General features: G+C 44.9%; 1 protein-coding gene across 2 annotated transcripts in view; it reads right to left on the bottom strand.

Moving 5' to 3' along the window:
• The window catches only part of CACNA1C (calcium voltage-gated channel subunit alpha1 C), a 1,657,037-nt gene that overhangs the window by 628,139 nt on the left and 1,013,883 nt on the right, over positions 1-15,015 (bottom strand). For both annotated transcript variants that reach the window (XM_086952879.1, XM_086952878.1), the window contains exons 14-15: positions 6,312-6,519; positions 2,659-2,779 (exon numbers count right to left, since the gene is read on the bottom strand). In XM_086952879.1, coding sequence (XP_086809005.1) covers positions 2,659-2,779; positions 6,312-6,519 — 329 coding nt within the window. The remainder of the gene's footprint in view (positions 1-2,658; positions 2,780-6,311; positions 6,520-15,015) is intronic.

The following is a 15,015-nucleotide window of genomic DNA, read 5'->3' as shown; positions in this document are numbered from 1 at the left end:
AAGCACTGCAGAGAACAACGTTTAGCGGGAGTGGGGTTAGGAATAAGAAGAGCATATCATTAAATCTAGGAAAAATAATATATTAGAGATTAAACATTTTATATTATTGGAAACACTGAAGAACGCCCATGAGAAAGAGCGCAACAAGGCAAGCAAAATCCACCGACCACATAGCTGGATGTGACCTTTGCTGGAAGATCACCATCCTTCCCTCCTCTGCGCGCGCACTCCAGCGTTGGAGTCTGCTGACGGTTAGGGCATGGAGGAGAGATCTCGATCGTTTGCCGATGATCAGCCTTGTGAGTCCTTTGCTGCAAAAGTGAAAGATGCCGAGGCTAGAAGGAAGAGCCGCTGAAAAGGCCGGTGGCAGGGCCCGATGTGCTCTTATTTGAGAACAGCGAGATACAATCTTTGTTTGACAAGCACTGCGTTGGGGCTATTTAGCTAACAATACCAGAAAAGTCTGATGTCAAAAAAACAGCAAAGAAGAAACATTTTTGTAATTCCACGTCCAGCTAAGCCGCCACGCTTGCAGTCCGTTGACAAAACAGCAAGATAACTTGAAGGTAATTTCAAAACCAAGCATTGGCCGCGCAGTCGTGAAAGTAACGTGGCTGCGCGGCCGTAAAAGCAAAAGTGATCACGATCGCAGGGACGCGCTGTGGTGGAAGAGGGGCGAAGTGAGGCACTTAGGAGAGCAAGCAAAAGGAAAGGGTGCCGCGAGGAATGCGCGCAACAGCAAAAGCAGGCTGGCGAGTGGGGTGCGATATGCGCGCACCATGACGAAAGAGGAAAGCCATATGGCACCTCTGCTCATCATTGTGCGCGTATCCGCACGCTCTATGCCTGCCAAAGCGTGTGGTAGCACTTTGAAAATACACACACTAAATGTCACGCCGATCAGCCCATGCTCCGGCTCAGGCAAAACCTAAAAATCCTCAACACCCCTACATGCCACCCATCCCTGAATCTTAAAAACCCATCAGCTCCCCTAAACTCAGCTCATTCGTGAACCCTAAAAAACCCTCCCCACCCTAAACTACACTAATGCCTAAGCCCTAAAAAACCCTCACCACCCCTATATTCCACCCATCCCTGAAACCTAAAAACCTTATAAACCCCTCTTCGCCCCTAAACATCACCTATCCATGAACTCAAAACACCCTCACTAACCCTAAACTTCATCCAAGGGTGTCATTTTTGATGTTACCTTTAAAATATTTTTTCCTTTAACAACGGTTCTTTTAATTTTCAATGTATTTGTAGGTTGAATTTACAGTTTAAAACTGCACAGCTAGGCTACAAATGGTAGGTCTACAGTAATATTTACCCTGTCAAGATAGTGGATTGCACAATCCGTGCTGGAGTCCAATGGTGACATTTAACGTACAGGCCGTAGAGACACCTTTGTACCATATGCATGGGACTTATAGACAAGTTAAATATGACAATTAGGATGTTGGCAATTTAATCATGTGCAAAGGAGGAGCACAGGCACTTTATCACTGGTTAGCAGTGATAAAGTGCACAGAATTAAACAACCAGAAAAACAGTCACGACAGAAAACTAAGGGTACACCACCCAAAAGATAGACATTTGCAACACTCACTATAGATTAGCTCTCATTTTTGCCTGGGACAGTGTGCAGAAGAATACTACTACCCAAGATGTTCTGCATCTCATTGCTGTATTAAGTGTATGAACACTCACCGCTCTTTTCGGTACATTAGCTCTCTACAGTAACTCATTATCCTTTGAAGCATTTGATACCTTACTGGAAACATCGAGCAGGATAGCTTTTGTTTTACTTTTTTGGGCATTTCTTCAAACACAATATCATGTACAGCATATAGGATTGTGAGGACTGTGCTGTGACTATGGGATTCCGCCATAGCTTTAACATATGCAGTGTACTAGCATATCACTAACATGATGTAGTATCTACAAACTGTGTAGCAATGCAAAAGAACAGTTTCTTAAACCGAAACACACCACCACCCTCCTCCGCTACCCCTGTACGCCCATCCGTCCATCTGGCTAGCGCATTCAGGGTGCTTTCTGAGTTGACCTTCAATCTGTCCATAATCAGACCCAGCTAGTCAGCCCCCATCCATTCCAGACTCCAGGCCTGCTCGCCTCTCTGGCACACCACCATCCATTCGTCGCCTGCTGTCTGTTGGTGTCAGGCGTGCTCTTCATGGGCGGCCTGGCATTGGGAGGGTCTCTTAAGGCCTGTATCATGGCACCCCGCGAGATCAAGTCATCCGCTACCCTGTCATCCCTTCGCGACTTTCTCATATGCTCTTCCTCTGCCCCCGCCCCTTCCAATAGAGCTCTCCGCCACGCCTGCTGCAAGGGTGGCCGTGGACTCAGCCAGGTGATAGCGATATGCCTTTCTAGCTAATAAGAGACCTAGGATCATAAACTTCCTACTCTGTTTCTTCTTGGCTATGCCAGGGAGCAGGCCCAAGAACCACTATTTAATCATGAGTGGGACCTCCCATTGCACAAACCCCATAGCTAGCACAGAACAGCTTAATGCAAACTAACATATACAATCTATTTCTATTACCTTAAGCATACAGTAGATCGCTGTTAATTTAAAGGTAGATAACTATAGCAAGCTGCAAAGCGAGAAAGAGCTAAACCAAAGGATACAGTTTCCGCAGATGAAGAGGATGATGAAGTAAATGCAGACCAGCATTCCGGGAAAAGATGGGCCGCCATATGCCATGATTCCATCGTACATTACAGAGTTCCAATCCTCACCAGTCAGGATCTAAATAACAACATGCTCTTTGTCAATGTAATATTATTTGACTTTTTCCCCACTTTTTTTGGCATTTCGTCTAACACAATATCATGTACAGCATATGGGACTGTGAGGACTGTGCTGTGACTGTGTGGTGCCAGGGAGTCCGCAATAGTTTTTACATATGCACATTATCACAAGTACCAGGATTGGACAGTGATGTTGGGCAAATCATTAAATCTCTGTGCCTTATATTCTAACTATGAGTAAAACAAACATTTAAACAATACAACTGTGCGGTAACTGTGTAGTTTAATGCCTAGAACTGTCCTAGTTCTATTTCCACCCCCTGCTTTCCATACTCTGGTTTCTTTAAGCTGTTCCAACTACGTCCTCGCACTGCTCTATAGACAGCATCTCATATTCAAGATCTTCTTGCTGTGGTGAGTATGTTCTACATAAGGTACTGCACAAAGTAGCTAAGTTTGTGCTATATCAAAAGCTTTATGAATAAATACAAATGTGATGTAATAAAGATAAAGAAGTCTCTTAAAAACCAGAAAACTGACGTGTGAATACATATTTCCAGGCTAGCCAAGTGGATTGGGCTATTGTCCTTCTGCCATGAGACCATGTGTGCTCTTTGGTGTTCACAAACCTGATAGCCATCAGTATTGTAAATAAGTAAAACCCAATAACAGGGGGTTGCTTAATAGGGGGTTTATGGGCTATCCCACCCACCTAATCAATGCTGAAAGTCAGGTTTTAGATGGTCCCGTCAGGCCTGAGTACCTGCTGCATGCCTCTGTCTCTTATATGATACAGAATAGTTTCCCGAACTGTGCGGTTTCCATTGTGCCTTTTCAGGGCATGGGCCGGGTGTAATGATGATACTGCAACATATCTGTGAGGTGGAAACATCTTCCTAGTATGGCAATGTTCTGTGTGTGCTCTAGCTCTCTTCTGCTCCCCATCAACCTTGGAGACTTATATGCCTTTCCACTCTTTTTATTACTCAACCTTTTGACCCTTCAAGGAGGCAGAACCCGTGGCTGGTATGAGGGGTACCCCCTGAAATTAAGGAAACTTATCAAAAACGTAACGTGAGGACAGATTTCATGGCACGTCATAATACCAGTCTGTAGGAGGCATTTCACTTGTTTATAAGTCAAATATGAGCACAATGATTGTTTGATACCCTCCAAATGAAAGCGAGTTGAGAGGACCGACCATTAACATGACCAACCTAATGTCCTGTCGACATGCTGCATTAAACGTTCCTACACTAGCCCTTTGCAGGGTTGGGCCTTCTTCACGGCAATGCGCCAATTCAACCTTACTAGCATCTTGAAACAGAAGTATTAGTTGTGTAGTGCAGGACTTCTGGCCCTTCAAGGTATGTTCGAAACAAAGTCTAGGCACACAGTGGCACTTCACACATTTCTCATCTCCAACGTTTTTCAGATGTCCACCTGCCCACTGACATTTGTAAGACCCCACTTAAACTTCCGTTTCCTCAAAAACTCTCCTTCACCATCACCCCCTGCCCCTCCACCGCAGCCCTCCCATTACTCGATATGCCATTTTATTGTTTGGTAGACTTCAGTGCTGGCTGAGAAATCCCAGACTCTCACCCTCTGAATTCTACTGACTAAGCTACGCCTCTAAATACGTACTCTGTGTTAGGACACAAAAACAATGCTGGGAGACAAAGCTAAGGAACAGCTGACCACGTGCAAAGTAAAGTCTCTTTCGTTTTGAACGTCATATGGCAGGACTGTAGATAGCCCTACAGCAACAGACAACTTTGGGGTTGATTACGTATCAGGCGTAGTATAGGATTTTACCATGCCTCCATTATATCATCCAACGTGTAATCACCCCCTTGCAGGGCACAAGTCGTAAAAAAAGAAGTGGTGGGACGCTGTCACCGGAAGTGACGTCACAACAGGAAGTGGCGTCACGAAAGGTGCCGAGCTCCTCGTCCCAGAGAGGCCAAAGAATGAAGTCCAGCTGTTTGGCAGGGGGGACGGTCCCCCCCCCGGTTAAATAGGTGGGGGGACGGTGGGGGGACGCCGTCCACCCGCGTTGGACCCAGAGAACAGCCCGGGATCCCCCTTGGATCCTGAGAGCAATTTGAGCGAAGGCAGTTCCCACATAGAATTTGGCTTCGCTCAGTTGTAAGGCAGCTCGGTGCTCCTGCATGCGGCCCAGGCCCAATTTTACCAGCTTTCGTGGTCCCCTTTGCCAGACCCTCTCCCATGGCATGGGAGGATGCTCCCTCCTGCTATGGGACATCCCTCCTGCTATGGGACATCCTTTCCCAAACCACCACCCTCTAGACCCCCTCCACACACCTTCTGCTGTGGGACTTGGTAAATCCTGGGCCGCATAGTTATGATTTAACTTGAAACATGCACGGAAATACTGGATGGTAGCGGAAATACGTCACCCTGGAATTTCCGCACATATGTAAATGTGTGTGTACTTCTAAAGCGCAATGTGACTCCATGGAGTATCCTGGCGCTGAAAACCGCTGGGGAACGCGTCCTGGTTTTCCCTGTGAGATGGTCCCTTTCTGGGTATCTCCAAGGTGAAACCAGGCATCCCCTGCGTCTGTGGGGGGCCGTTGTAGAGATGAGGCAAGCTTAATGCCCAGAGTTGCCGAGTGTGTTCCCTGGTTAGAGTAGGCACCGAGGCGAGAATTATCGAGTCCGTTTGACCCTGGTCCACGACCCTGCCGCGTCGGGAATTGAACCCTGGTCCCCGGGTCTCTGCTTACGGGTCTGCCGACTCTAACCAGTGAGCCACACCACTCCACATATATATGCCCCTAACTTGTGCCGTAGCCTCACCAGAATATTTGAAAAATGGGGGTTAAATCCATTGTCAAAAACATTACAAACCAACAATAGTGCTCTCATATATACACGCTCACTTAAAGATGCCCAGACACAGAAACCATAAAAAAGGCTTTCAAAATGTATGCATCAAGAAATGTCCCGAAAACAACAGTATTTCACAGCCTGAAAGAGACGGGAGGAACTCTGAAGTGTAATGGAAGGTTGTTTCATAATTAGGCTGCTTTTCACAAAAGTTATCTTCAGTAGGATGTGTGCACCGCATTGAGTGCAATGGGCCCTTTTCGAGCATTTATTTTTTAGATAGAACGCGCAGAGTGCAATGGGCCCTTTTCGAGCATTTATTTTTTAGATAGAACGCGCAGCCCATCCTGGCTGCTTTAAAAACTAAACAATTGTTTAAACAACTTCCGGTGTGGGAATCCCACTTATGATATTTGAGATGCGGTCATAATGGACATTCATAACCCGATGCACACTTTGCACCTCAAAGTTGGAACACCATGCTGCAGAAAAATAAACTCTGAACCTGGAGCTTGCCACACACAACTTCAAAATTGCTGATCTCTAGAAATGTGTCAATATTTCAATTTCCACCACCACCCCAGTCTTCACTTGGTGTCTCTGTATGCCATAAACTAAAGAGTGCAGTGGTTGAGGTCCCAATAAACATTCCTCACCACTGTCCTCAACCATACCTGAAATACTGTGAGCAGGGACTGAGGGAAGTTGTCAAAGGTACTTCTCCTGGTCTGCATCTCATCGAAGTTGAACTTGCCACCGAAAAGTTGCATTCCCAGGAGCGAGAAGATGATGATGAAGAGGAAGAGCAGGAGCAGCAGGGAGGCGATGGACCGCACAGAGTTCAGCAGAGACGCCACCAGGTTGCTCAGGGAGTTCCAGTACCTTTGTTGGAGAGTGGGGTGATAGAAATTGGGATTGTGGTGAGAAGGTGAGGAGTGATTGAGAGCAGGGTGGTGATGAAAGGCGAGGAGGAAATGCAGGTCAGTGTGATGGCGAGAAGTAAGGTGGTGGACAGTGAAGCAAACAGTAGAGTGAAGTAGTGGCGTGGTTGCGAATAAAGTGGTGGATCAGGGATGTGGTGTAGGACAAGGTGACGTGACGAGGAATTGGGTCATCAGAGTGGTGGTGGTGTTAAACCGTAGTGGTAAGCATAAGCATCGTGGTGTAGAATGCATATGGAACATGGAGCAAGGAGATGGTAGTATTGGGTTTGCGGAAGAGAATATGTTGTGTAGAAAGAAAGTAGTAGGTAGATGGGCAGTATGGTAGTGAGTTATGGGTGGTGGTGTGGAACAGCGTGGGATAAAGAAGTGTTAAGAAGGTCGTGGAGGAAAATAGAACATTGGTGGTTGGCATAATGGTGTAAGTCATTGACAGGGTAGTGGTAGGAAAATGGTGGAGAAAACGTTAGCAGAATGAAGTGCACATGTAGCATGATGGTGGTGGGCAGTCCAGGATTTTAAGGAGCAGGTTCACAGGTGGCGATGGCAAATAGAGTGATGGTTGTGAGGGATGTTGTTATGTGGCAAGCAAGTGGGCAGCAGTGAATCATAGATGATTGGTGCGTTTAAAGAGACAGCAGACAGAGAGGTGGCGAGCATAGTGTTGGTAAAGTGCATGTGATGGTGGATATTGATGATGAGATAATATGGTACAGGGGTGATGGGGAAATAGACAGTCATGAGTAAATAACAGAAGCAGATGATTAGTTATTTTACCTATGCACTTCTCATTACAATGATTTCTTTAATTTAGAGTTTAATTAGGATGTGAATAATAGCGTTGTAACAGGTTTAGGATAAGCAGCCGAAGCTAAATTGTTACTTAAGACATTTAATTGAGAATGTAGGACACAGAAAAATCAGTGAAGAGTTTAAAGCTGTAAACGAAAACCAAGTTAAATTATCAACATCATGAAGGGGAAATTGCTTTTTTTAATATTCCATTTATATTTAATCCATCCATATGTGTGGGTCTCAAATCCACTATGTTAAGTGTGACACCGTCAGCCTGTTCTGGACTTTTAGCTACAGATTGCTGCGTTCTGTGAAATTTAGTTTTGCATTTATTAATTTAAATATAAATATAGGCTTATAAATGACTGTAAATGTGACTAGTCGAAGCTTCAAGATTGACTAAATGTGTCATGCGGTTTCTTACTGCTATGCTGATATCCATAGACTTTTTGGGACTTAGTGAAAATGTGTATGTCTGTGTAAGGATCTCAGTGCATTTATGCATACTGTATGTGCTTATCAATGTTGTGTGCCTCATTGTCTATTTTTGTGCTTGAATAGTGTAGGAAAGTGCCCTTTTGTATGGTCACCCCCCCCACTTTTTGCTTCAATGCTGATGGTTATGACACTGGAAGTGCACTGGAGCCTGCTGCCAGGCCCCAGTGCTCCCTCCCTTAAACTGATATGTATGAATTGGTAACCCCAACTGACAAGGACTCTAACCTAATAAGTTCCTAGTATATGGTACCAGTGGTAACCAGGGAATGGATGTTTAAGGGGTCACCAGGGCCTGAAGCACTGTTTGTGCCACCGTAAGTCACCCAAGAAAACTACTGAAAGCAGGACTGCCATTGCAGAATTCAAGAGCAGTGCAAACTGTTTAAACTCGACTTTGCCATCACCATGTGTGGCAAAGTAAATGCACTACCTTTAATGTATGCCAGTCACACCAAAGGAAGGCCTACTGAGCCTAGGAGGCAGGGTTCATAATACAAAAAGTGAGGACATGTAAGTGCCAGCTTATATATCCGAATAGTGGCCTTTAACACTAAAGGCACATATAAGTGACAGGTGGTCCTTAGAATAACATTAACTGACACCCGGTCAACTCGAGGGCCAGCTCCATTACGGTACTGCTGAAATATGTCATGTTTGGTAACAAACAACATCCCTCATCAGCCACGATATGAATCTCGTGTCGAGGATGATGTGGCATGCACCCAAGTGGCTACCTTAGAGGTTGCCCACCTGGTTGCCCCAGCCTTTCCTGTGCTCTGGCTGGCAGCCTGCAGCTGTTGCCATCAAGACAGGATTCTGAATCCCTGCCAGGAGGAGTGAACTCTTCCAGGAGTCAGAAACAATGGCCTGGACGGGAAGGAGATCGCATCTTCCTCCATGACAGGATGGCTACTAAAGTGGCACATCAAGGCGTTGATCTTTAAAGCCTTCACCGCCTGTGATATGCAACAGGCTGTCGCCCAAAGGAGGAAGCAGCCTGCCCCCTGTCCCCAAGGCGCATCTGCAAAAAGGCAGGTGGGAAAATTAAGTCTTCAGGAGCTGTACACCCCCAGAAGGATAGCCACACCTCTAGGGTGGCCTACCTGGTCTCTACAGCTGAGGAAGACTTCTGTAATTTTTAAAAGTGGTAGACTTGAGGAATCTCGGTAGAAAAGGTGACACACAGCTCAGGTCTGGTAACCTCAGGGGCGGATGATACGCTGTGGCTTGTGGCCCATTGGCCACTTGCTCTCACACCCTTGCATCCACAACCCTAACACCTCTAAATCAATGATTTAAGGGCTACACCTGACACCAGACCCTCAGTTCCTATCTGATTTGCAACAAAGGACAAAGAGGAGATCATGTTTGCGACAACAGGATCTGCACAAAGAAAATGCATGATACTCTGCACCTGCGGCAAACTTCTTGGAACTGTACGACTGCAACTCGTCCTGGACCAAAGCTCAATTCCCCCAGACAGAGGGACTCCTTAGAGAGCCAATGGCAACTCCAGAGTCCCCTGGACTAGTGGTACTAGTCCCCTGCACACTGCAGGTAAAAGCAACGCAACAGAACAAAAAAAATCACGGGCTATCGAGCCATCCAAAGAATATCTCAAAAGTAGATGATCCTTTGCATTGTGGGGAACATAGTTCTGACCTCCAGCAAGTTTCAGGTGGCTCCCATTTTCTCCTGGATGTCAAAATAACTTTCTGATGACCTTACCGCTGCCAAAACTTGTTAGTCGCCAGTCCAGCAATCACTCTCTTTACTTGATGCTGCACCTTGAGGGCAAAACCTTCATCCGACATCAGCAGTGGCTTTGTTGTCAACGTTTTGCACCTGATTCCCCACCAGTAAGTGGTAAAACCAGCTCCCAGATGCTTCTGCTACAGCACCAGGGACAGCCAGGACTACTCTGCACACAGGCTTCTCGAGCCAGGTAAAATCAAACAGACTGTCATAGCTTGGTCCTGAGTTCCGCATCACCTTTATTCTCCTTGGGTTCCACGCAATCGACCTGCAAGTGACCAATTGTCACTATTATTTGCACCATTGACCGCAATGTTGAAGTTTTGCAGTACTGTTTTGCACTGATTTAATATTGCTGCTAAAATCCATAACTCTGGTTATACTTACCAGATTAACTTCATTCTGGTGTTTAACTTTATATAAAAATCTGCTTTCTTTTTTATAAATTGGTGTTGGATTACTTTTGAGTCATGTCAATTACTTATTGTCCATGTTGGTACTCAGAAATGCTTAACACATGTTCTTCTAGTAAAGCCTGACTGCTCTTTGCCATTCTACCCGAGCTAAGGATTTATTATTGTGCATCCAAGAACTATCTTTCTGGCATTGTGAGCGTATTGCATGGTGACGCCTAACCAGCATCACCACATAATACTCCAGTTTCCTACAAAACACTAGTAGCAGCAATGCTGGAGTCAAAATTGACCATGAAATTGCAATATTTTTAGGAGATTTGCTAAGAAGAGTATCAGTACACATCCATTACCATGGCTGACAATTCAACAGAGCTTCACTACTAGAGAAAGTCATAGCAAAAATGCGTTAATATACCTGTTAATATATAACTAAACGTTTTTTGAATATATCATTTCTAATAAGTGACCTAGGGTCAGATGTATGAAGCTCAAATGGGTACGCAAAAATTTGCCGAAATTCGTTTGCGAACTCATTTAAGCAAAATGGTATGTATGTAGCAAATTTCAGTGCAAAATAAAGAATCGCAAATTTGCGATTCCTTATTTTGCGATTGCATGTAAGGAATCGCAAAATTTGCGATTCCGTAAATGTAATGTATGATGCCAAAAAAATTGCTAATTGTCCTTAAGGAATCGCAAATTACCACCAACTTCAAGTTGGTGGTAATTTGCGAATTTCTTGAAAAATGCCAATTTTTCAAAGTGCCATGTGTACACCACATATGCACCCATGCCTATTTCAGGGGTGCAACAGGGTGTCCTTTGGACACCCTTGCACCCTTGAAATTATTCTCAATTTGCGATTAGCAAATTGCGAATCGCAAATTGAGAATAATTTCACATTCATTCCTATGGGCCTCCTGGCCCATAGAAATGAATGGGAAATTATTCCTTAATTGCGATTAGCAATTTGCTAATCGCAATTAAGGAATTTTAAGAAATCGCTAAAAAATTGCGAATTTCTACATACATGCCATTTTGCAATTCTCAAATAGCGATTCCTTAAAAATCGCTATTTGAGAATCGCAAAAGTGTATCTTGATACATCTGGCCCCTAATTCTTTGACTATTTTAAAGAACTTTGAAAAATACTTTGAGTGGCGCAAAACACGAGAATGTCAAGACGAAGGCTCGGGCGGGCCACTGGTTTGAGCTTGAACCGAGTGTCTTTTATGGATTTCCATGAATCTTACATTTTTCAACATACGTGCTTTTCCTTTTTTTCTACTTCAAGTCTTACTTCCGTTTCTCTAAATGAGCTGGAGTTGTGCTAGAATGGGTGGGCCAGGTTTTATCATTTGCACACTGGCATTTAGGTGAATGCACTTTTGCACACTTGTGCCTCAATCCATCTGCTAAAAATTGGTAGCACTTCCCGGATAAAGTTGAGGTTAGAATTGGCTGCTGAACACGTATAATTATTTGTGATGTTTCCAAATGTATGCCCTGAAAGAAGCAGTTGACCAGACACATAGCATCAAAAGAGTTAAGACAAAACACAGTGCAGACTTAAACGGAACGGATCTTTCTATTGTATACGCAGACTATCAGGTCCTCCTCCCTCCTATGGAAAAGCTCCTTCAAAGCACTCAGCCGATGCTTGGTTTGACAAGTGCTTAACTACCCACAAGTTTCATTGGAAGGAACAAAATCCTTTGCTGTAAAAGGCTCGAGTCGTTTGAGCATACATCTAACCACATGGCTTCTGATCCTTACTGAGTTTAAAATGCTCCCTAAAACGCATCCCAGGCCAGCCTCAGCTAGTTCAAATGAGCTATGTGGTGGGGATTCTGGTTAATGCAATTTAAGGCTTCAGTCCCATGTGCTTTAAAAAGTCTTAAATCACATCTAATCAACTACACGCTTTTTAGCTAGCTGCCCAACTGCATCAGCTTTGCTCCACTGAGCTTACATCTTCACACTTGGAGAAGAGGCCAGCACTTCCCGCTCCAGAGCACAGCGGCGCTCTGAAGGAGTATGTTTGCTGTCCAGAAGCTGGCGCCTGCTCCATACAGCTTAGATGGACATAGAAAAATACTTGAAGAGAGCTGAGCTGTCCAATGCACGGTTGCTTCTCTTTTGAATGTGTGCAGACCATCCTGTGTATGTATTCAGATGAGCAGAAAACACTGTTGAAGTTGTTTTCAACTATACCTAGAATTTACTGGGTGGCCTGCCAACCAATCAGGGGTGGGGGAGGCAGAGGACCTAACGTCAATGGTACAGCAGTGAACGGTCTTCCAAAATGAGTGATCCTGGAGGCATAATGGGGATTTTTTGGTGAAATTGATGCGGTCGGCAAGACGGGAGCACTGAACAAAAACCGAATTGTGATCAGTCACCATGTTGTGGATACCACTGGCTGGCATTTGTCTGTTTTGCAGAAACAAATCTCAAAGCCAGTGTTAGTTTTTTTTAAACAAAAACAACAGTGACCCGTTGAAAGGCACGTGAAGGAGGAGAGATGTCAGTGTTTTTTGTTCTAGTTCTTTACTTCTATGGTTTAAGTGGCAGCTTCAAACTGGGAAATAAAGCATTAGAAAGGCTGGCCCTACAGAAGGCGGGAGTCTTCAAATGCTTTAAAGTGTGTGATACTGTGGAGGATGAACCGCTGGTTAAAGGTTTTTGCCAGAAGAGCCATCAGACAGTCAACTGTCGTAAATCAAGCACTTCCTCCATCACCAAATGTGGCAGGGAAATCACGATTGGTGGACGAGGCAGTGGTCAAACGTTGGCATATATCAGACATCTACAAATCTCTTAATTGTGGACTCAGACTTCTAAGTATCATGATCCAAGAGCCTTTACTCCGGTCTACTAAAAGCTCATGTAGAAAAACCAGTTAAACTTCATTTTTTTCTCAAAAGATATTGCGGTATCATTTTTTTACATGATATAGGGGGGCATTTATGGTTCGTTGAAGCAGGATCTCTGCCATGAATCATCAGTACGCTGCTACATGAAACCTGTGATTCCTCCACCCCATGTAGAGGTGGATGAAGCTCTGGATTTCTGATGGCAGAGTTTCAACTGGAGTTGGTGTCAGAAACCTTTGGCCCTCTAGCCCATTGATTACAGGCACCCAGGCCACAGCAGCAGAAGCCCCACCATATTTAGGGTGGAGCATCCGCTACTGATTTTTCCTGCCTGGGTCTGACATGCAAGACGGGGGTTCTGGTTAGTAAAATAGCAGAATGTCTCTAATGTGCAGTGAGTAAATTAGGGAATTTACTCACTGTAAAAAAAAATTGCTGCTTTTCGGGGTTGTTTATAGAAAGGCAAAAAACAGAATTCACGCAGCCTGCAACAACATGTCGGCTCACTCGACAAGAAGCTGTTCAGAAAGTGTAGCTGCTGCACCAGCAGATAAACTTTGGGTGAAGAGATCCCTCAAAGGCCACCAGGAAAGTTGAGGGGTCTAAATGTGGTGGTAAGTGTTCTGCAGGGGAGCAGAAATAAGCTGCCGACCCAATGGGTGATGGGACGCCTGCCGACCTCTATTTGTGGGCCACATTCTTTTCTTTTTGTGCTGTTTGAGTACATCTGTATCTCGCCAGCGTAGGTGTGAGTCTATATGTGAGTGCGCGCAAGAAAGCCATGTGTGTGCTTTGTGACTTTAGTATACAGCGCAGACCTTGCCTTAAAACTCACATTTTATGATCTTCATGGACTTGAAGCCTTGTAGCCTCATTAGTGAGTCTTTCAGGACGGATACGATTCTCCATATGCTCTCTCGGGCACCACAATTGCTCAGTGAGGAGGGTATCACAGTCAGTCACATCAAACCTCTTTGAAAGGTTGAGGGGGACTTGGATGGCCTCACTTTCTTCACTTGCTTTGGTGAACAGCTCTTCTTTAGCATCTATGAGCCTATATCATCACTGCCACTAATTGGCACACTTGTTAACAAGCCTCTGCAGGCAGCCTAAGTAGTTGGTTGGCATGGAGACTGAAAATCCATTGCTTGGATGCAAAACAAGGTCACGGCACTGAAGGAGGCCAGGCACACTGGTTGGTGAGTTTGAACAGAAATGTAATCTACACAAGCCCTGAGAATACAACACTAATGGAAAGACAAACCTGCGAAAAGCTAACAAACTACACAAGATAGAATGGACATATAACACGGCTCTGTGTTTCAGAGTAAACAAATAAAAATAACAATCACAACCGATTATTATTTATTTATACACATGCTAATGGAATTTCTTGGGGAACCGAGTCACGCCAGAACTGTGTCTAAATAAGATTCATGCCGTTCCATCTCATGTGCACCTGGGGCCCAGAAGGCTTCCTGTCCCATCCTCTTCAATAGCCTGTACCGAACCGTCACTGTCCCATCTTTGCCACACATACCACCCATATCCCTTGAAAGGGTCTCTTCCTTTACTTCTGTTCCATCACTGCACCATCTCTGCTTCCTTTCGCATTGTTTCCAAACATGTCCTGTCGTGATCCTTCCTGCGCAGAGGGCATGACATTCCACATTCAGTAGTCCTCGCTGTCCATGAATGTAGGTGTTCTTCCTCTCATGAGGGAAGCCTGAGACGGTCCATGAACTTCGCGACTGGTCTTCGGTATTTCCTCTTTCTAGTTCTACTCCCGCCTGCCCTAAGAGCACGTTGCAATGTACCCTTCACAACTCTGTTAAAACCCTTCTCTAACTAGTGGCCTTCAAGCTGATGCACCCGCATCGGTTTCTTTTCAGTCTCTAGCGCAAACTCATTCCTCCTTCTACACTGAACTGCAATCAGCTATCACTCATTTTACACCCAGGAACACCTTCTCTCTTAAACCTGTTTTCCAAGACGTTGACCATACTGGCAGTGTTCACCGGATGTGCCCTGCCTTATCTGGCCATGTAGTGCAGTAATCAAGTAACACGTTAACTTTTATGTTGGGTAATTTGATTT

Source organism: Lissotriton vulgaris, chromosome 1_2 (assembly GCF_964263255.1).
Source record: "Lissotriton vulgaris chromosome 1_2, aLisVul1.2, whole genome shotgun sequence".
NCBI classification, from domain to species: Eukaryota; Metazoa; Chordata; class Amphibia; order Caudata; family Salamandridae; genus Lissotriton; species Lissotriton vulgaris.
Note: the sequence above shows the minus strand (reverse complement) of the source record. Positions and strands in the feature narration are given on the sequence as shown.